The sequence below is a fragment of the Oryctolagus cuniculus genome, chromosome 13 (genome assembly GCF_964237555.1).
Source record: "Oryctolagus cuniculus chromosome 13, mOryCun1.1, whole genome shotgun sequence".
Lineage (NCBI taxonomy): Eukaryota > Metazoa > Chordata > Mammalia > Lagomorpha > Leporidae > Oryctolagus > Oryctolagus cuniculus.
The window spans coordinates 17,134,051-17,155,805 of NC_091444.1; the positions used below are offsets into that span (position 1 = coordinate 17,134,051).

General features: G+C 60.1%; 1 protein-coding gene across 1 annotated transcript in view; it reads right to left on the minus strand.

Moving 5' to 3' along the window:
- CACNA1S (calcium voltage-gated channel subunit alpha1 S) overlaps positions 1 to 21,755 on the minus strand; it is a gene marked incomplete at its 5' end in the record, with an annotated part of 59,870 nt that overhangs the window by 11,098 nt on the left and 27,017 nt on the right. Inside the window, 19 exon segments of the mRNA NM_001101720.1 lie at positions 456 to 512; positions 3,800 to 3,883; positions 4,414 to 4,524; positions 6,041 to 6,199; positions 6,514 to 6,715; positions 7,045 to 7,191; positions 7,418 to 7,470; positions 8,564 to 8,671; positions 8,931 to 9,018; positions 9,352 to 9,458; positions 10,834 to 10,893; positions 12,996 to 13,125; positions 13,706 to 13,838; positions 15,502 to 15,571; positions 16,257 to 16,350; positions 17,332 to 17,446; positions 17,988 to 18,108; positions 18,363 to 18,570; positions 19,186 to 19,411. Of these exon segments, the coding sequence (NP_001095190.1) occupies positions 456 to 512; positions 3,800 to 3,883; positions 4,414 to 4,524; positions 6,041 to 6,199; positions 6,514 to 6,715; positions 7,045 to 7,191; positions 7,418 to 7,470; positions 8,564 to 8,671; positions 8,931 to 9,018; positions 9,352 to 9,458; positions 10,834 to 10,893; positions 12,996 to 13,125; positions 13,706 to 13,838; positions 15,502 to 15,571; positions 16,257 to 16,350; positions 17,332 to 17,446; positions 17,988 to 18,108; positions 18,363 to 18,570; positions 19,186 to 19,411 (2,273 nt within the window).

The window sequence follows — 21,755 nt, forward strand, 5'->3', positions numbered from 1 at the left end:
CACTGAGCTGAGGACCCTGGTGGCTCCCCTCCTGGTGTCCTCCCAATGCAAAAGTTCCAAAAGCTTGGCTGCTCTGTTGCCATAAATTCAACATGGCTGCCCCCTCCGCCCTCCCTACCCTCGCCCCAGCCAGACAAGCCTCTGCCCTGGAAGAGCCAGCCCTGCCTGCTCTGCTCCCAGTGTCCCCGATGAGCAGTCACTAAAGTCCAGCGCCCACAGTCGCAGCCCTGTGTGTTCCCATCTGCGCACAGGGTGCCCAAGAGGACTCTCCCTTCCCAGGGCTCCAGGAAGCCGCTGCGTCCATGCACGCTTGACCACAGTGCCCCCGCCACCCTAAGCTGGGGCCCGCAGGCAGCCTGCCCCAGGGAAGGAGCCCTGCGTGCAAGCAGGTGCACCCCATGCAGTTGCGCAGCTGCAGGGCGGGGCGCTGGCAGCCTCATGCAGCTCGGAATTACAACGTTCCCGCAGCCGCCACCCAGGCAATACAGTCCCCCGCTGGAGGCCAGGAAAGTCTGTGGAGAAAAGAGACGAGGGGAGGGGAGGGGAGAGGGCAGAGGAGGAGGGACACGAGGGAGGGAGGTGAAGAGAAGTGTCAGAAGGGACGGACGCGGACGAGTTAGAGAGAGAAAAAGACAGAGAGGCAGGTGCCGGCCCCACGTGGTTGCAGTCGGGGGCAGGGGTGGGTGGGAGTGAGGACGGACGGACGAAGCTCTGTGGGGGCAGTGAGGCGGGAGGCTGGGGCAAGGGAGCCGGGAGGGGGTGGGGACTGGACGCGGACAGGCCCCTCTCAGCTCCACGATGCATCTACAGGGCACAAGGGCTCGGGTCCTCCCTGTGTCTGGGTTGTGTGATGCTGGGGACGCCCCTGACAGGTGCAGCGCTTGTCACCGCAAGTGGATTCAAGCCCCTGTCACCTGGAGGCCAGGTTGAGGCCCCGAGGGAAGGGCCACCTTCCAGGCACAGAGCTCCTCTGGGGACGCGGACCTCGCTACAGCAGAGGTCAAGGCGCACCTGTAGGGGTCGGGCTCTTAAAGAGCAGGTGGCTGCGTGTGTGGGAGCCACAGGTTTCGCTGCTCATTCCATCTCTCCCTTGGGCTCCGTTTTATAAGAAGCCCTCGTTCCAAAGCCCTGGGCCAAGTCACTGCCCTGGCTTCCCGTTACTGCGGGCAGAGTTACTGTCTTCCCATTACTGTGCCCCGTCTGCCTCAGCAGCTTTTCTCTGGACCACTGCTCTCAGTCCTGACTGTGTGTGGGTCACAGGCAGACCATTAAAAACATACGTGTCACCCAGGCCAGTTAAGTCGGCGCCTAAGGGAGGGGGGCTTTGGATGCACCCCCGCTGACTGTCACACACAACAGGAGGACAAGCAGGTCTCAGACCCCTGCTGTCCACGGGTCAGCTGCTGGCCACTCACCAGCCACATTTCCAGTGCCCACAGACACATGGCTAGAGGCAACCACACTGGATGGGGCATGTCTATCATTCCAGAACGTTCTAACCGACACACTGCCATAGACCTTTCCCTGGTGTGTGCATTAGGAAGGAAAATCAATCTCAACATGACTCCAAGCAAGTGTTACTGGTAAGGGACGTCGGCTGGCCCCAGAAACCAGATAGTGGCTACTGACACCCTCTCGTCTTCACCACCCAAAACCCGCCGTGGTTTATCCAGGCCTCCCCTCCGCAGACCTCAGACTTCAAGAAGCAGCGACACCTAATGTGGGCTGCTTGCTGTGTGGTTGAGAATTCGCTCCTCCGTGCTATGTGAAGTGCTGCTCTCAGATCATGGGCCCCGAGGGAGGCTCTCTTCCCAGCAACAACAGTGTGGACGGACATAGATGGCACACACATGCACATACAGGCACACACATGTGTACATGTGCACACACATCTACACACTCACGCACACACATGCACTCATATACACATGTTCACACCCATACACACAGATGCACACACATGTGTGCACACAGACACATGCACACTTGCAGACACATATACACACAAGCATGCACACACAGAAGACACACAGGCACTCAAACACATGTACATATGCATTACACAAATGCACAAATGCACACACACCTACACATCCACACACACAGGCACACACTTACACAGATGCACACAGACACAGGCATACAGGCACACACACAGATGCACACACACAGACACAGGCATCCAGGCATACACACTCATGTCCTGAGGGCTTTTTTGTCCAGAGAGCGCTCTACTCCTCACAGGCCCTGAGCTGCCTGTCCCTGTCTGATCTGAGCACGGGGGTGGCAGGGAGGAAGGTGCACATGGTTCCAGACCCCAGCCCACGGTCCAGCTGGCTGGCCGGCAGCCAAGTCCCCAGAGGATGCCACTCCCCTCCAGGGCTCGGCCTGTAGGACCCTCAGCCCAGGCCCCTCCTCAGACTCCAGACTCATCCCCCACTGCTGCCCTCATCCCCGTCCCCAGGCGCCCCCAGTGCTGATTCCCTGCTCCCACCCCCACACATCAAAAGGCTCGCCCCATGATCGGTGCGGCCCAAAGTCCTTTTCACCGAGTGGTCGGAGGTTGCCCTACATACACGTGAGTCCCTGGGCTGGGGAGCTCGTGGCCCACCTGGGTCCCCGTGGCCAGGTCAGCCAGTCCCCTGGCCGTGGCTAGGGTCGCCCTTCTCCTCCCAGCCCTGCCTCCCTCTTGGCCCCAGGACGCCGCCCACTGCTGGCACTTGCCCAGAGGGAAGCTGTTGCTGCATTTCAGCCTCCGGCTCTTGGAGGCCCCTCCCTGGCCCTCCCCGGCCCCTCCTCCAGCCTGCAGCCCCCCTCCGGCCTGGACCTCACCCCACCCTCCCGCTCGCAGCACAGACCCCGCCTCTGCTTCCCTGGCTCCCCTCAAGCTGAGTGTCTCTGTCCAGCTCGTGGGGACATTCGCCATCCTGTCAGCTCAACCTTCGAAACAGACCCAGAAGGAGACCCCTCCCACTGCGCCCACTCTGGCCGCCGTCACCTCCCACGGCCTCCCGCTGCTCCCCAGGAGCACGGCGCACGGCGCACGGCACATGGCACACGGCAGCCAGGGAGGCCCCGTTACAGCCGAAGCCTCACCGTGCTTAAACCCTCCAAAGGCTCTCGGCTCTCTCAGAATAAAACCTTGACTTTTCAATATCATAACCATGGCCTTCAAGGGACTGATGAGCTGACCTCTGCCTTCTCCCCCCGACCTCATCTCCTGCTCCTGCCGCAGGGCCTTTGCACACACGCTGTCTCCTGTACCTGTACGGCCCCCTCCCTTGCCACTGCTTCAAAGCCAGCTCGTTCCAGTCTCCCCTTTCTCTTCCACTCCGATTCCTTCACTGCCTTCAGTTTCTCCCTGACATGTACTTGTCACCCCTGTTACATTATCGGTGTTCATTGTTGGTTTTCCCCACCTCACTGTGGTATCGCTAGCACCAAGGACCACTCTTGTAACTGGGTCCCTATTTCCGCTCATTCTCACTTCCTGCCCCTCATCCCCGGGTTAACTTCTTAGAAGTGGGCGCTAATCCTTTGCCCTGGTCCTGGCAGAGAGCACTGGCTCCACCAGGCCTTCCATCCTGGCCGCACCCTCCCACTCACATGCCCACCACCCCCTGCCTGCCACGGCCTCTGCCGGCAGCCAAGTCCTCTCTGCTCCCCAGGACAGTGGCAGGTGGCGGGCAGAGACCACAGCTACGCCCTGTGGCACACCCGTGGGCACCCCTCGAGGATCTGTAGACGGAGCAAGTGCTCCCCCCACCAGCCCAGCGAGACTCCACCCCCTGATACTCACGTCGATCTCGCTGAGGATGACGTCAATGATGCTGCCGATGACGATCAGGAAGTCGAACACATTCCAGGGGTCTCCGAAATAGCCCTAGGAAGGGAAGAGACGGGGGAGCCATGGGTGAGCCTGGGGAGGCCAGCAGAGCCCAGGGTCCCACTGGGGGTGACGCAGATCTGTGGGACCAGGTGCGGGGTGCGGGTGCCCAGGGCTGCACTTCCCGCTGGTGCGACCACGGCCCTTCCTCCTGAGCATAAGGTAGAAGGCTGGGGGAGGGTGCTGGACATTCAGGATTGGGGTCTCTGGATCCCCACTGAATGCCCTGCCCAGAAACTGATCACACAGAATTGACAGGCAGTGAGAACTGAGGGAATGGCCTTGGAAGAAACAGGGAAAGATGCCCCACCCCGGCCCAAGCCTGTTCTTCAGCAGATTCAAGGAAGCTGGGGACTGGGTGCAAGGCAGGTGCAAAGAAGCCGGCAGGGACGAGGTGCCGGTCACCTCTTTGACCTCAGTCCGTCTGGCACCTGCCCTGCCTGTGCAGGTGGATATGGTGAGCAGGTTGGGAGCAGAGGAACTGCAGGAGGAGGGGATGCAGGGGGATGGCCTGTGGCAGCGCTCACCCTGGCCTTGAACGCCAAGAGCTTGAGGATCATCTCCAGTGTGAAGATGATGGTGAAGGCCACGTTGAGGATGTCTGAGATGTGGTTCATCTCCTCCGACTGGTGGTAGTGCTGTGGAGGGGAAGTGGGAGGGAGTGCCTGCCTCATCCGTCCTGCACACGGCCTTCCCAGAGCCCCTCCTCTCCCTGGATGACCCCACCCCTGCCAGGAAACCAGGGGCTGCTTAGCAAATCCTATGGATACCCCCGGCCCCCCAGCACCACCACAAGAGGGGCAGTGAGAGGAGGGGGAGATGAGTTGTGCCCCCATTCCAAGTCCCGCTGGGGAGCTTCTTTTTTTTAGTTCTTTTTTTTTTTTTTTGAAGCTTTGAAAGGCTTTGTGTGATCAGCCTTTCTCCTCCTTCCTTCCTTCTTTTCCTTCTTTCTTTTAGATTTATTTATTTTTATTTTCAAGAGTTACAGAGAGGGAGAGACAAAGAGATCATCCATCCGCTGCTTCACTCCCTTAAATGGCCGCAACAGCTGGAGCTGGGCTGATCTGAAGCCAGGAGCCAGGAGCTTCTTCTGTGTCTCTCATGAGGGTGCAGGGGCCCCAGCAGTTGGGCTATTCTATGCTGCTTTCCCAGGCCATTGGCAGCGAGCTGGGTCGGAAGTAGATGGGATGCTGGCGTTGCAGGCCGTGGCGTAACGTGCTCTGCCACAGTGCCCCCCCCCGGGGGGGGGTATCTAAGCACAGGGATGCCAGGCCAGAGCTCACTGACAGATCTGCTTTGGGACGTTCAGGATGGGCGGTTCCCCAGCAGGGCCACGGCAGGTCTCAGCTAGTCATCTGGGCACAGGGTGGGGAGAGAAGACCCAGCTTCTGTGGTTGGTGGCATCATGGAGCTCACCAAGCCCACCCCGTCTACCTGCTGCCCCCCGTGCCGGGAGGCAGTAAAGGCAATGACCTGGACCCCCGGGCCTGCTGCTGGGGTCCTCCTTAAACGGCATCCCCATACACTTTCCTGGGGTTTCTCACACTCTTGTCAGAAGGTTGATACAAGGCCTGCCTCCTCCACACCCCGCCCCCCCAGGCTGTTCAGAAGGGGCTGGTGGCTGCTGCTTTCTGTTGCCTGACTCAGCCCAAGACAAGCCATCGTCATCATCCCGGGTACAGTCTGGGCCCACTGGCTCCGCCATGCTCTCCCCATCTCCTTGTGACCTGGACAGTGTGGTCTTGTGGTTGGGCGTGTCTTGGACTCCAAGGGGGCAGGGCAGCTAGCCATACGAGTCCGTCTCTACAGGCTCAAGGGGTCAGGTGCTTACTTAAAGCATGATCATGATGCTGCCCATGAAGATACTGTCTACAGAGGACGCACAGCTCCTACGAGAGACACCTGGACTGGGAATCCGTTAAACCCAGGTTTCTTGGGACCAGAGCCAAGGTCCCAAGCAACTCAGTCATCCAGACTTGCACCAACAGAAGAAAATCGGACAGCACGTTCTTCCTCCCCCTAGGGAGGAGAGTTCCCACCCTACCTGTGTGCTTGAACTGACTCCTTAATAAACCCGAGTGCCCGGCGCAGAGCAGGTGCCGGGAAATGGCTGCCAGGGAGAACCGGGGAGTCCTCGAGCCCGGAACCCCTTACCTGCATGCCCAGGCAGATGGTGTTGAGCATGATGAGGGCGAACATCAGGTATTCAAAGTAGGAGGAGGTGACGACGTACCACACCTGGTACTGGTATGGGTTCTTGGGGATGTAGCACCGAAGTGGGCGGGCCTTCAGGGCATACTGCACACACTGGCGCTGGGGTACAACGTGATAGGACAGGTCAGCACCGTGAGGCCCCGCCCACACCCACTGCAGGCCAGGAGCCTGTGGCTCAGGGACCCCAGGAGCTGTATGGAGAAAGAACCCCTCTGTGCCCCAAGTCCTCTTGAGTTACCCACGGCTCTGGCCTCGCCCAGGGGCTCTGAAGGGCCTCCTCTCTGTGGGCACCACGGGGCTTCCGTGAGAACACTGCCCACTCCCCAGCTGTTTCCGGTTGGAGAGAGGAGAGAGGGCAGGTGTGAGGGCCGGCAGGAGGCTCCCACCCCAGCGCCAGCAGGCGGCCCGGGCACCTGGTTCTTGTCCAGCTCGCAGTTCTTGTACTCTGTCTCCCCCTGCTCCTGGAAGGTGACGATGACAAAGCCCACAAAGATGTTCATCATGAAGAAGGCAATGAGGATGATGTAGATGATGAAGAAGATGGCCATCTCCACTCGGTTGTTGTAAACGGGGCCCATGTCCTCCTCGTTGGAGTCTATGGCCCTGTACAGCAGCCTGGGGCGGGCAGAGCAGGGAGGACAGGCCGGCAGGGCGGTCGGGTGACGGGAGAGAGGTTGACGGATCCTAGGAGGGCCCTGCCTTTCCACGGGGTCCCCTGGCCGGCCCCACCCAGTCAGTGGTTTCCTTGTGGGCAGAGAGGCGCTCACACACTGGTGCCCCAAGGACATTTGTCAGAGCCCTGGTCAGGCTCACTTTGGAGTGACCAGGGACCACTCCGGTCCTACACACCACGAGCGAGCTGGAGGGGTCCGCGGGGCCCCTGGTTCGGGGCTGCCGAGGGGCCAGCTGGCTCCCTGGCTCAGCCCTGCCCCAGGCTCACTCACTGGGGCCATCCCTCGAAGGTGGACACCGTGAAGAGCGACATCATGGCCGACAGCACGTTGTCAAAGTGGAAGTCATTGTGTATCCACTGGCGGGGGCGCAGCTCCATCTGCGTGGGGTCCCCGTCCTTGTACACATAGTAGTAGCCCCTGGTGGGGGGATGGGACAGTCACTGCACAGAGACCCCCACCCCCCACAGCCTCTAGGCCCTGGGCAGGGGGGTGCAGAGGAAGTGACCAGAGGGGACTCCACTGGGCAACTCCCTCCCCTCAGCGGCGTCTGTGAACCTCCCTGGGGTGGGACCCCTCCCCCCACGTGACGGCTGCGCCAGGTGGCCCCTCCCATGGTGCACTGGGCCAGCAGAGCCTGCTGCACCTGCACTCCTCTTCTGTCATCTTGGATAGGTCGTTGCAGCTGAAGAACTTGCCCTGCACCAGGAGAGGGAGACAGCTGTCACGGACAGGGGACAGCGGAGTGGTCCAGGCGCGGCAGCCGGGAGAAGGCGAGGCAGCGCCTGCAAGGAGCCCGACTCTTCCTCCCGGAGGCATGGCCTCGCCCCACGGGCAGGGCCCAGAATCCTCTCTTCCCTTCACCACCAAGTACTCCCAGGGCTGCTCCACAGCTTTCCAGGCTGAGCACCCCAGGGCCTTTGCCCGGCATTTGCTGAGTGCCCAGCTGAGCTGGGGGAACGTGTGGACATCCTGGACCTGCGCCTCCGGGCCCGCACCACAGTGCCAGGAAGCCCTCACGGTCTCCCCACTACAACAGGGCAAGGCAGGACCAGCAGGAGTCCCCTCTGAGGCCTGTGGGAGCCCACCCTGCCTGCGTCCCCCCACAGCCTGTGTCCTGCCCTCAGGGAGGGCCTTGCTGGGTTTGTGACCCCTTAGCCCCAGCAAGGACCCTGGTCCATGCGTAGAGAAAATGCTCCAGTCTTATGTGCTTGTTGAGTGAATGAACGATTGTAAGAGGAGGCCATTGCCTGTCTAGACTAACTGAGGTTACACACACACACGACTTTGGAAGACGGTGCTTTGGGTCATGACAGGAGGCATCTGCACGTCGGTGGTCCTTAAGCATGACCCTGTGCCCTGCAGATGATCTGACAGCAGAGTCCCGGGAGTCAGGGCTCTGTGGGAGGGGCCACCCTTGCAGGGCCGATCCCTAGACAGCCATGCTCTCCCAGGAGAGTGGGAGCGGAGAGGGACAACGTCACACATCCCAGCAGGAACCCGGGCAACGGCAGGGCACGGGTCTGGGGTGCACGCGATTTGGTCAGGAGGGTGTGGGTGAGGTGGGAGGAGGGAGGGGTGGCTTCCAGACCCACGGGAGGGAGTGGACAGCAAAGCCAGCCACTGTCATCACCCAGGACCCGGGTCTTGTGCCACCTGGGCATTGAGACTGAGCAGTCAGGAACCTCAGTTTTCACAGCCCGGGGCTCCCTTTGCTTGCGGGAGGCCCTCACAGAGGCCTGAGAGCTGGCCCAGGACCGGGGGGGGTACTGGGGGCGGTGCTGAGCCTCACCTTGAAGAGCTGGACACCAATGCAGGCGAACATGAACTGCAGGAGCGTGGTGACCAGGACGATGTTCCCGATGGTGCGGATGGCCACGAACACGCACTGGACCACGTGCTGGGGACAGAGAGGTCCGTGCGGCCGGGTCTGCGCCAGCTGCAGCCCCACTAGCCCAGCCCAGGGAATGCCCGAGGGCAAGACTTGCTGGCTCCCAGCGAGCAGGAGGCAAGCGGGCAGCCTGGTTGCCCACCTCATCCTGTCCCGGCCTCATCCCTCTCCCCCAGCCACGCTGGGGCCGCCGGGGCTCAGGGGTCTGGGCTCTGAGCCTCGCAGCCTCCCCTGCCCCTCCCGGGGCCCCGCCCAGGCCCCCTCTCACCTTCAACCCTTTGGCTCTGTTGATGGCTCGCAGGGGCCGGAGCACCCTTAGCACTCTCAGGATCTTTACCACGGAGATGGTGCTGGACCTGGGAGGTCACAGGGGCACAGGGCTGGGGGCAGCCGCTCCAGACAGACAGGTCTCCCCCCAACCCCCGGGGGCTCACAGCGGCCTGCTGCCACAGCTCTCTGCACCCCCAGGGTAAAGCGCCCCCTAGTGGGTGATGCAGCAGAACGCTTCTGCTATGGGGGCAGTCTGAAGGCAGGCAGCTGGGTGCCTGCCACCTCCCCTCTGCATCGCCTCGCGGCCTCCAGGCCATGCCGTGTCCACGGTTCCCACCAACCAGCAGTGGGCAGGACTCCTGCACAAGGCGTGTAGGGGGGAAGTGTCCACCCTGGGGCTGGCCCCCGCCCCTGCTCACTCGAGACCCATGGAGATGAGAGACACAGCCACCACCAGCAGGTCCAGGATGTTGAAGTAGTTGCGGCAGAAGGAGCCCTTGTGCAGGAAGGCGCCGTAGGTCGTCATCTGGGAGGGGACAGGCAGCGTCCTGGCTGGGGCGGAGCGTGGGGGCAGCCCTGTCTCCCTCGGCGCATGGCTGGGCAGCAGCCTTCGGCGCTGTCTCTACACCTCACTCGGCTCCTGCTGCCCGCCCTGCCTGCTTGTGGCTGAAGCATGTGGGCTTCTTCCAGGAGACTTTGCTCTCGGAGGGCAAGTGTCTCTCTTCATGTGCCATAGGGAGTCCCGGGCTCCTGGCCCCTGGAGCCACACAATGGGAGGCCCAGGCCCGCCCCTGTCCCACAGGACATGACACAGTTTCTCCTCCTCCCCAGAGAGCTCCCTGGGATTGTGGAGTCAGCCTGCACAGCCTGGATCCCGGGCCCTGCCTCTCCCCCTTGCACCCTCTGCCTTCTTGATCATGTCCCAGCTCCTTTCATCCGTCCTCTCGACGTCTCCCAGGCCCTTGGCACAAGCACATTATGCCCTTAAAGCCCGTTAGGGCTGAAGCCTTCCCTGGGATTCAAGGCCCTATGGGATTCTATCTCAATTTGCCTTCCCAGCCCCATAAACCCAGGCCTGCCCCTGTGCTACAGCCCAGCCCAAAGGGGCCCCCTCTGTCCTCTCTGAGCATGGCCCTGGCGACTCCTTCTAGGCTGCCCCAGCTACCTCTCTCTGATACAGTCCTGTCCAACTTGGAGGGCCAGCTCCCACTCCCCACCCCACAGCTCATCTCCCTGACCTTGGGGAAGCCGCCACCTCCCCCAGCTCCACTCCCTCGACAGTGGAGCGCTGACCTAAGGGACAGTCCTGATGCCATCCCACAGCCTGCTCTGGGCCTGGCCCTCTCCCCTTCATGTTCATGAACGTGAGGTTGGGGCTGCTGGGTGTCAGGCACAGATGGGTGCACCCTCTGCCCCCCAGAGCCCGGCCACCACCCCATGATGGCTTCAGCCTAGGGCACCCCGAGAGTGGGCAAGCAGTGATGTGCAGATGAGGCATCAAAAGAGCTGCCAGAAATCCAGTCTGGGGCAGGGTACTTCTCTAGGGACTCCTACAACAGGTCTAGGAACAAATCATGGCTCCCCAGGCCTGCTCCTAAGCTAAAAGGGCTTTCAGTGTGGCAGGGAAGTGTTGATTGCTAACCGGGTGGCAGGCCCTGGGCCAGGTACGCTTCACGCCTCCAGCCTTCCGTGCGGCCACCTGCTCACCCACTGACCCGACTCAGGAGCTGACGCCCTGTGCCCTGTTCTGCATCCTGTGAGTCAGTCCTGCTCCTCTCCCGTCCCTTAGCCCAGCCCTGAGAGAGTTCAGCTTGTACAGATTGGAGTCACAGCAGGGAGGTTGCCATTCCCTGGCCCAGAGAGGCCCACGCGTGGGCGGTCTGTCCCGGGCCTTCACTCACCTTGAGGACAATCTCCACAGTGAAGACAGAGGTGAAGGCAATATCAAAATATCCAAGGATCTGGGGATGGGACAGGAAGGGAAGCAGCCAAGTGAGAGGAGTGGAGCAAATGGTATCATCATCTCCACCGTCACTACCACCACCATCATCATCACCATCACCATTGTCATCATCATCATCACTATTACTATCATCAGCACTACCATCACCACCATCATGACCATTATCATCTCCACCGTCACTACCACCACCATCATCATCACCATCACCATTGTCATCATCATCATCACTATTACTATCATCAGCACTACCATCACCACCATCATGACCATTATCATCACAACCATCATCATCACCATCATCACCATTACCATCACCACCATCACCATCACAACCATCATCATCACCATCATCGCCATTATCACCATTACCATCACCACCATCATCATTATCATCACCTTCATCACCATCACTGTCACCATCACCACCACCACCATCATGATCACCATCATCACCATCACTGTCTTCACCACCCCTGTCATCATCACCACCACCACCATCATGATCACCATCACTGTCATCATCACCATTACCATCACTATCATCATCATCATCACCATCATCACCATCACCACCATCATGATCACCATCATTACCATCACCATCATCATCATCACTATCACTATCACCAGCACCACCAGCACCACCATCATCATCACCATCACCATCGTCATCATCATCATCACTATTACTATCATCAGCACCACCATCACCACCGTCATAACCGTTACCATCACAACCATCATCATCACCATCATCAGCACCACCATTATCACCATTACCATCACTACCATCATCATTATCATCACCATCATCACCATCACTGTCACTATCACCATCACCACCATCACCATCACCACCATCATGATCACCATCATCACCATCACTGTCACCATCACCACTCACCACCACCACCACCATCATCACTGTCAACATCACTGTCATCACCATCACTGTCACCAGCACCACCAGCACCACCACCATCATCATCATCACCATCATCATCATTACCATCACAACCATCATCATCACCATCACTGTCACCACCATCATCACCATCACTGTCACCACCATCATCACCATCACTATCATCACCAGCACCATCATCATCACCACCACCACCACCACCATCGTCACCATCATCACCATTATCACCATTACCATCACTACCATCATCATTATCATCACCATCACTGTCATCACCACCACCACCACCATCATGATCACCATCATTACCATCATTACCATCATCACCATCATCACCATCATCGCCATTATCACCATTACCACCATCATGATCACCATCATTACCATCACCATCATCATCATCACTATCACTATCACCACCACACCACCACCATCATCATCATCACCATCGTCACCATCATCACCACCATCATCATTATCATCACCATCATCACCATCACTGTCACCATCACCACCACCACCATCATCATCATTACCATCACAACCATCATCATCACCACCATTATCACCATCACCATCACCACCATCATCACCATCACTATCATCACCATCACTGTCACCACCATTGCCACCATTATCACCATCCCACCCCTATCATCACTGTCACCACCACCACCATCATCATCCTCACCATCGCCACCACTACCATCATCACCATCACCATCATCATCACCACCATTATCACCATCCCATCCCTATCATCACTGTTACCACCAGCACCATCATTATCCTCACCATCGCCACCATCATCATCACCATCATCACCATCACCATCATCATCACCATCATCATCACCATCATTATCACCATCCCATCCCTATCATCACTGTTACCACCATCACCACCATCATTATCATCAACACCACCACCATCATCATCACCACCACCAGCACCATCATCATCACCACCACCATCATCATCACCATCACCACCACCACCATCATTAAAAGCAGGCAGCAAGCGTGCATTGGGCAGTCCTGGCCATCCAGGGAACTTAAAAACCTCAGGAACCCGGATATAAAGAGGATGCAGCTGCACCCTGGGCGCCAGTGAGGTGCGGGTGGCTGAGGTGGAGTGGGGGAGGGGTGCAAGGCCAGCGGAGGGGCCGCCGTCACCTGATTCCTCACGGACTCCGCCCGGATGGGGTCCTCGGCGGCCAGCGCAGCACTGCTGAGCAGGATGAAGAGCAGGATGAAGTTGGTGAACCAGGTGGCGTTGACGATGCGGTGACACAGGACACGGACCCTGGGCAGCGGGGGACAGGTGAGCTGTGAGCTGGAACTCAGCTTCCCCAGGGTGTCCCGTGAGAGACACCGCATCTACTTCCTGCCCACTCCCCATGGTGGGGGTCCGTGGAGGTGCGACCTTGCCTCTGTGTGGTCCTCGGCTGGATATGCAGGGGCCCTGCCCCCACTCCGTTCCTGCAGCCTTAGTCCCACGTCCCTCTACCAGCTCCCTCAGTCCCCATCCGAGGGTTCCCCATTAGAGCAATGGGGCACGCTGCGGTCCCTCCCTGGGGCAGGCAGACCTGAGATCCCCCAAGACTAGAGGCTGAGGGTCTTTTAAAGGTGCCAAGTTATGAAGCTGGCAGAAACCCCCGAATCCCCAGCCCTCATCCCCTTGCCCTGTCTGAAACTGCTCTCAGACGGGAACGCATCGCCACGCTCCCTCCTAGATGTTGAAGTCATCGCTTCTCCCAGACACTAGCAAGACCTCAAGCTAACGGCCTGCAGGCATGGAGAATCCCAAGCTCGCTGGCTCTCTCTCTCTCTCTCTCTCTCTCAGGCCCCATCAGTGTCCCCACAGCAGCCCTGGGGCCACCCACTTATTGGTGGGACTGAAGATGAAGAAGGAGCTGGCTTCCGGGATGGGCACTGCCTTCTCTTTGAGCTGCAGCTCGGCCAGCGGGCGCGGTCGGGGGCTCACTGGGATCTCAGGCTCGTCCTCCTCATCATCCCCTGTGGGAAGAGGGTGAGAAATGAGAGGTGGCTCCCCACACTCTGCCACGCCCCTGGCGTCCACATTCAGAGCTCGGTGGGAGCCTGTCGGCGTGCGACAGTAGGGCATGAGCGGATTTGGCTGGGGCCTCTTCCTTGTTCTGTGGCCAGTGGGCTTGCACCATCTGGGACTGCTGGGGAGGCCCAGAAACTTCCGGAAGTGGCACCAGGCCAAGGAACCTTGTCACTGTATCTTCTATCTCGAGGCTGGACCCACACTGCCCTAAACACCCACAAACTGGGAGCCGGGTGGAGGACCCTCTTCAGGAGCCCGGAGTTCTGGTCCCGGCTCTGCCACTCACTTGCTGGCCAGTGCTGGGCACTTCTGGACCCCTCCTGAGCAGTAGCTCCCCAGTCTGGGAAACTGGCCAGGTGCAGGAGGTTGTTGAAATAAACAGACTCCGAGGTTCCCTGCTGGGCTTGGCATAAGGACCCCGAGAGAAACCGCCAGCAGGAAAAGAGTAGTGGGTTTCCCTGAGCTTCAGCCGGGCTCCAGGGCTGTGGCAGGCCCAGGGGGTGGAGCTGGGCTAGAGGCCACAGAGGCGGATGTGTTCACTGGGAGGGAGGCTCCAGCAGCCACACTGGGGGCACTGCATGCAGTCAGGGTCCCCCTGGGTTCTCTCACCCAGCAGGATCCTGGCAGAGACCCCCGCGGAGGGTGGGAGCCAAGACCTGTCAGAGTCTACCCCATCCATCAGAGCCACCTGCCGGGGGAGGGTTCTGATGTGACCCCCCGGGCTTGCCCAGGCAGCTGTGGACCCAGGGGCACAGTTTACGCTCCGCTGTGGAGACCGTTAGCTCTCAGAGCCCCAGATCTGCACCCCTTCTCGCTCATTCTTACTTCCCCAGCAGTGCCTGGTGACTGTGTCATACAGCTGCTGCTTTGAGCCAGTTTGTGGAGGAAGAAACAGGACAGACATCAAGCCCCTTGGGAAGATGGCTCTGCCAGCTGCCCCGCCCACAGGCCAACCCCACTGCCTTCCAGCCCTACCCCTGTCCCCTTGCACCTGCACACACCAGCAGAAAGTAAAGCCACTGCCTGCAGTGCCGGCATCTCATATGGGCACCACTTTACATCTCAGCTGCTCCACTTCTGATCCATCTCCTTGCTAATGGCCTGGGAAAGTAGCAGAGAATGGCCCAAGTGCTTGGGCCCCTGCACCCACATGGGAGACCCAGAGGAAGCTCCTGGCTCCTGGCTTTGGCCTGGCCCAGCCCCGGCTGTTGTGGCCATCTGAGCAGTGAACCAGCAGATGGAATACCTCTCTCTCTCTCTGTAACTGTACCTTTCAAATAAATAAAAATAAATCTCAAAGAAAAAAAAACATCAAACACAAAAACCAAGAAAATTGGGTCGGTGCTCAGCCCGGAAGCACACAGCTGGCATCAGTAAGTCCTTGTAGAGGGGCGTGAACATAAAATGTGCAGGGTGTTCTCCAGCGTGTGTCAGAGGGAGAGGCAGGCTGGTAGACAGCTCCTAGCGGGGCCTGGCCCTCCAGCGTCCTGACCTCCATGTGGGGGGTCCCAGAGGGGGACACAGCAGCCAGCCGGTGGGTCGCCTTCAGCCCCAGCTCCTCCCACTTAGCCCCGGCACCTGCTGCAGCCCAAGCTCTGGGCTCCTCACCTGGGAAGTCAGCTGAAGGGTAGGGGTCCTTCACCTCGTTGACGTTAGATTCGAACTCATCGACCTTGAGCTGTAGGAAGGGACGAAGGGAAGAGGAGGGTGGGACAAACCGCAGTTGCCAGGGACCGAGCACACGCCAGGGTGGCTTCCGGCTCACCTCGTCCTCCCCACAGCCGGGGGGAGGTCAGGTTAAGACCCTCCCTGTTTTGCAAAGGCAAGGCCAGGCCCAGCAAGGCCTCACAACCAGCCAGGGTGCATGGGGCAAAGCCCTGGCCTTGACCTGTCTGTCTTCCCTGCACCCCTGCTCCGGGAGACAGAGCCCTGCCCCTCTGAGCCCAGCCCCCTGCCCCTCTGAGCCCAGCCCTCTGCCCCTCTGAGTCCACTTCCTGAATCTCCAGAACTGCTGAGCAGAGCCAGGCGGAAGAAGCAGGCCGAGGCCGGCAGAGACAGAAACCAGACCCGGCCTCTCCGTGGCAGGGTGGGGTCGTGGGGAGGGGACGTCATTTTGTGCTGCTGCAGGAAGCTGGCACTCTGGGGAGTCTGGTTCCCAGGCTCCGGCCTTGCCTCTCAGTGCAGGAATCCCCGGAGAGGAGGCCCTTGGCTCTTCCCCGCCGGAGAGCAGGCAGCTGCCATTGCCCAGCTGACGGTCAGGCAGGCGCACCCCCCCCCCCCAGTGCATCAGGCTTGGAGGGGAGTCCAGGGGCCCTGGGGCCCCCCATCCTTGGCCCTAACTGCCCCGTGGTGGGGGGGCTCACCTTGGCAGTGGTGGGGATGCCCTCCCCCTTGGGCTTCTGCTCCAGCTTCTTGGCCATCACAGACTTCTCCTCCTCTGTCTTGTCAGGGAGACCCCTGATTTGGGAAAACCAAGAAAACCCAAGTGGAAGCCCACCCAGAAAGTTCCTGGGGCCCTGGCTTAAGGGTCTGCTACCAAGGGCTGGCAGGCCTCTGTGGAGGAAGGGGTGGCATCGGCCATCTTGTGGGGTTGGGGGTACACCTGCCCGCGCCTTTCTCCCTGGGATATGTGGCTCCCTGTGGCCCACAGGTCAGCCACTCGTAATGGCCACTGACAAAGAAGTCTCGTAGTGGACGCCTGGTTTGTCCAAGACAAAGCCCAACTCGGGACTCCACTGCTGCTCTCTCCCTCTCTCTTCTCATGTTGCCTGCAGGGGCACAGGACCCGCTTCTGCCAGCACAGGTGTTGGGAGCTGGTTGCCCGGAGCATGGGCCCCCAATGGCCAGCAGCACGGGCACAGCTGGATTGCAGGTCAGAAACACAGACCCTGAGCCCAACCCCAGCTGGTGAGTCAGAATCTACCTTGTTAATAGGGCCCGGGGGGGACCTGCAGGCAGCCTGAGTTTCAGAGGCCCCGTATGGAGGGCCAGTCCAGCTCCCACCCCCGGAGGGCGTCCCTGGCTAAGGAGTTGAGAGACAGATCACAGGTGGAGAGAACTGGGAAGGGCCAGGGGAGTCATGGCCAACTTCACAGATGAGGGGAGCCCCGGGGCTCAGCAAGGACTCCCCTCAGGGGGCGCAATGAGTGGGAGCAGGGCTGGGTGGACAACAGCCGGAGCCTGTCACCCAGGTGGCCTGGCTCTTTGCTTCTTGAGGCCTGTCTGGATGGCCATGCTGCCTCCAGTTGGGCCCGCAGGGACACCCTAAAAGACTCGAGTAATCCCTGACACCCTGCCTGCAGAAGCTGCCCACGGGGCCAGAGCCAGCATCACAGTGTCGTGGGCCCTGCTCGTCCAGCCCCAGGGAGACCTCCGCCCAGTGCTGGGGGGCCACGGCCAAGCAGGCCTGGTCCTCTCCACGGAGGAGGCGGCACCCACCTGGACATCTTCCTGCGTTTCCTCTCCTCGGCCTTGGCCTTTTGCGCGGAAGTCAGGCTCTCCGCCTCGGCCAGGTTGTCCACGGCGATGGCCAGGAAGACATTCAGCAGGATATCTGCGGCGCCAGCTAAGGACCTTGTGTGGGCGGGGGTCCTGTCCTGCCTGACCCAAACCCTGTGCTGGTGGGAATTGGAGCCCCACAGGCCCAGAACGGACCCCGCCTCCCATATGGGGCTGTGTGGGGAGCCGGGCCGGGCACATCTGGGCTTGGGAACAAGGGTCCCCTGCGCCCGTGCCTCCCCAAAGCATCACATGCTGTGACGCAGGCAGCAAGACCCCTCGGGCTCTGCCCACCTCTCTCTGCCCTCCACACCCCACCTCTGCTTATGCCAGCTCTCTGCGGCCCAGCTCAGTGTTTTGGTCCCAAGGCACAGACCGGCCAGCTCCTCCTATACTCTCCACTGCCCCTCGGCTAAGCCCATCTCTCCTCCTCCCTGCTCCAGCTCACCTTGTTGGCGTCACTTCCTCCCACCTGCAGCCGGTCTCCCCTGTGCCTCTCTGACCTTCCCGGGGCAGGGACGTCCCCCAGAGCTTTCCCTGCTTTTGGCCCCTTGCAGGGGTCACCTTTGACCCCCCCGCAAGCCCTAAGGGGATACAGTTGCCGCAGACAAAAAGGATGATGAAATAGATGCACACGAGAACGCCCGGGTAGGACGGGCCTCCGTAGGCCATGATCCCGTTGTACATCACGGAGTTCCAGTCCTCACCCGTCAGCACCTGGCGGGAGGGGGCGCTGTGAGGACAGCCCAGGGCCGCGTCGGCCGAGGGGCTTCTCCCAGCCCTGCAGCTCCCCAGCCCTTTCCTCTCTTTATCCGGGGGCCCTGCGCTCCCCGTGGCCCCTCTTCCAATGACCTAAAATCCCGCCAAGGCCCAGCAGGACCAAGGAATATGATCATGGGTCGCCACGCGCCCTGTTCTGCTCCCTGCCACGGCAGCTTCCAGGAAGCGGGGTGGGGGTGGGGGACACCTACCTGGAAGACGCTGATGAGGGCCTGGGGGAAGTTGTCGAAGTTGCTGCGTCGCACTTCCGTGTCCTCGAAGTCGTACCGCCCCCCGAAGAGCTGCATGCCCAGCAGGGCGAAGATGATGATGAAGAGGAAGAGCAGCAGCAGCAGCGAGGCGATGGAGCGGATGGAGTTGAGCAGGGAGGCCACCAGGTTGCTGAGCGACGTCCAGTACCTGGCGGGGGAGGGGCCGTGAGGTGGGGAGGAGGAGGCAGCCCCACCCCAGTGGCGGGGCTCATCTCCCGCAGTAGCGTGCGTGGGCCTGGAGGAGAGGCGCAGGACTGAAGGGACACACACCGGGTGGGAAGGGCTGTCTGGGGACTGGGGGTCCCTGATTCGTGGCCCGGGGCCCACTCCTTCCTGCAGCGAGCCCTCGGCTCAGTCGGCACTGCCACACTACTTGGCAGCACCGTTGCTTCGTTTCTGGTTCCTAGCACCAGGAGCCCCAGGAGAGAAAGGTCCAGTTTGCCTTCCGGTGCCCTGGTCTGCCCCGTGCCCCTCTGCACACCTACCAACAAATGCACGCCTGCCCTCGCCCCACCATCCATGCCGTATCCTCTGGTTCTCCCCTCCCCCATCCCAGCCCTTCCCCAGCCCCCCTTCCTTCTCTCCACCTCCACCACCTCTGCCTTACCCTGCCAGAGACAATGGCGAGAAAAAGCAAAAAGCAGAGGGGAGAAGGGGTTTCTCTTCCCTGGAGGGAGGTCCTGGGCGAGGGGCTCCCGGGGAGCTGAGCGGACCCAGCCCTGCTGGGCAGGTGGGCGGCACCGCCCGGGAGCCCTGCGCTCACTTGGTGATCTTGAAGAGCCTCAGGAGGCGGATGCAGCGCAACACGGAGATGCCCAGCGGCGTCATGGCGCCCGACTCCACCAGCAGCAGCTCCAGGATGCCGCTGCACACCACGAAGCAGTCGAAGCGGTTGAAGATGGACATGAAGTACTGGCGCAGGCCCAGCCCGTACATCTTCAGCAGCATCTCGATGGTGAAGAGTGACAGTAGCACTCGATTGGCGATGTCTGCATGGGGTGGGGTGGGGGTAGCACAGCCTCAGCGCAAGAGGTGGAGCCCGAGAGCCTCCACCCGGGACACCCCCAATTCAACCCGTTGAAGGGGTGCTCACCCAGGTTTTCAGCAAGCTAAACCACACTGTAATGGGGAGAGTTTGGTGATTCCTGCTCCACCTGGGCTCACTTGTGTTCACATACCTCCCTCACTCGGGGCAGAGGGGGAACCCCCCCCCCGTCCTGCCTGGCAGGCCCCCCATCTCAGATAGCCCACCGCCAGAAGTCCCCTCTCTCCCCTTGTCTCCCTCCCAGATGGCTTCTTCAAAGCGGCCGCTGTCCTGTGTCCCCTGTCCTAGTTCTGGCCTCCCTGGCACAGCCCGGCTTCTCCAAAGAGCGGCCCACACGGCCCTCTTCACACCTTGCTCTGCTCCATTTGTCTTCAGCCCACACCCATCTGGATCTACCCTGGCCATCCCACCAGGTCAGCAGCCACCTCCACCTGACGAGAGCCTGCAGATGCTTCTGCCCTGCTTCTTCTGGGCTCCCAGCAGCACCGGGCACGGTTAGCCATCCTCACTCCCCAGCCCCCGGCTTCTGTGACGCTGCACACTTGGAGTCCCTGGTTTCCGCTGCTTCTCGGGCTTCCTCTAAGCCTCCTTCACAGAGACACTCTCCACCTGGTCACTGCATGCGTGGCTTGGGTCCTACACTTGAGTCTGCACTCGCCCCGGGCCGTCTGGTGCCGTTAGCTAAGCCGGCAGTCTCAGACTGAACGGAGATCTCTGCGTCAGTTCCAGGCCCAGTTTTGCACCTGCCTCCTTGACAGCTCTACTGGGCTCTCGCAAAGGCTTGTCCAACTCGACACGCCCAAGACCAACCTGATGGGGACTGGCCTCCTCCCTCATCCACAAAAACCATCTGGTCTTCGCTCTCTCCTCCGTCTCAGTGAGCGACATCGTCACCCAGTCTTCTGCCTGGGCCAGACCCTCAAACCCGTCTCTGGCTCCCCTTGGGAGGGAGTGTTCACGTGGTCTCCATGTTTGACCATGGGTAACGCGGTGACAATGCCTGGGACTCTGGTTGTAGCGAATGGACAAATGCCAGCAAGGAGGATCTGCTGTGACGTCTCCTTTCCTCCTTTTAGGTCTTTGATCTCTGTACACAGAGTCTCTCCTGGCTTCCAGTGCTTCCACTGTGAGCTCACCTTCAGGGCACCCTTTGCCCTTTGACAGTTCTGCAACAATGCTTCCAAAAGTCCGTGCAAATGCAATTAAAATTTAAGTTGGTTTTGATACAGAAGCGTTTTAAAATCCATGCCTACAAGAGTGCTTCAAAAAGTTCACGGAAAATGCAAATGATAAAAAAGACTGTGTGGGGTTTCCAATTTGGGGGCACCCAAATAAACTCAGTGTTTACTGCAATGTCCCATCAGCTTTTCTCCAAGCTGTATATACGCCTCGGAGCGAGGCGCAGCCTGAGGGGCTGAATCTTCGTCTGCTGGGCGTGCCAGGGTTTCACTTGCCTGCAGCTAGCTTTTCAGGTTACTGACGTAGCTTGGGGCCCCTGCGCTGACACAGGACACAGGCTGCATTCTGACTGTTCTCTCCAGACATGTTCCTCTTGTCCCAGGGTCTCCAGCGGGAACCAGCTACTGTGTTCTTTCCCTGCCCCGATGGGCACTGGGACTTCTGGACAGGCCCTGCCTGGCTCCACGCAGTGTGCTGGTTCCAGTTCCTGGCCTCAGGCAGGCCCAGGGCCCTGTTGCATTCAGAACCCAGTTGCCAGCTTTTAGGGTTTAGGTCCAGACGGAAAACGCTTTAGCTGTCTTACAACACGCATGGTCCGCGAGCTTTCGGAAGACCACTCCTGTGCGTGGACTTCAATGCCCCATGCACCAGAATGCACTGAGTGTCTAGCTCCGTTCTGAAGGGCCCTCCCGGCTAAGGCCTCCTTTGTGCCTGGCACTCTCTTGGTCCCATGCACAGCTCTGCCGCTCCCTGCACCACGTCTTGGTGCAGCTGCTTCTCCTGCGGGAGCTCCGCCTCTCCTTGCCCGCCCGGGGCTCCTCTCCTTATCCTCGAAGATCCATGGAGCCCCGGGCCCCAGGCGCCGGTGCCACCGCATCCCGCTGTGCCCCTCTGACCTCTCTCCTTGACCTCCTTCTGTGAACTTGGGCTTGCTTACTTACGCCTGTCTTCTCCTCTGGCTGAGCAAGCTCTTTCAAGTCAGGAGCAGCTACCTCCTATCCTGACTTCTGTGCCTTCCACGGGGGGGAGCTCCATAAACAGCTGGGGCGAGATGGCTGTTTTTATGGCGTGGGTTGAACTTGGCTGCTCCGAGCTCTCAGTTACTGGCT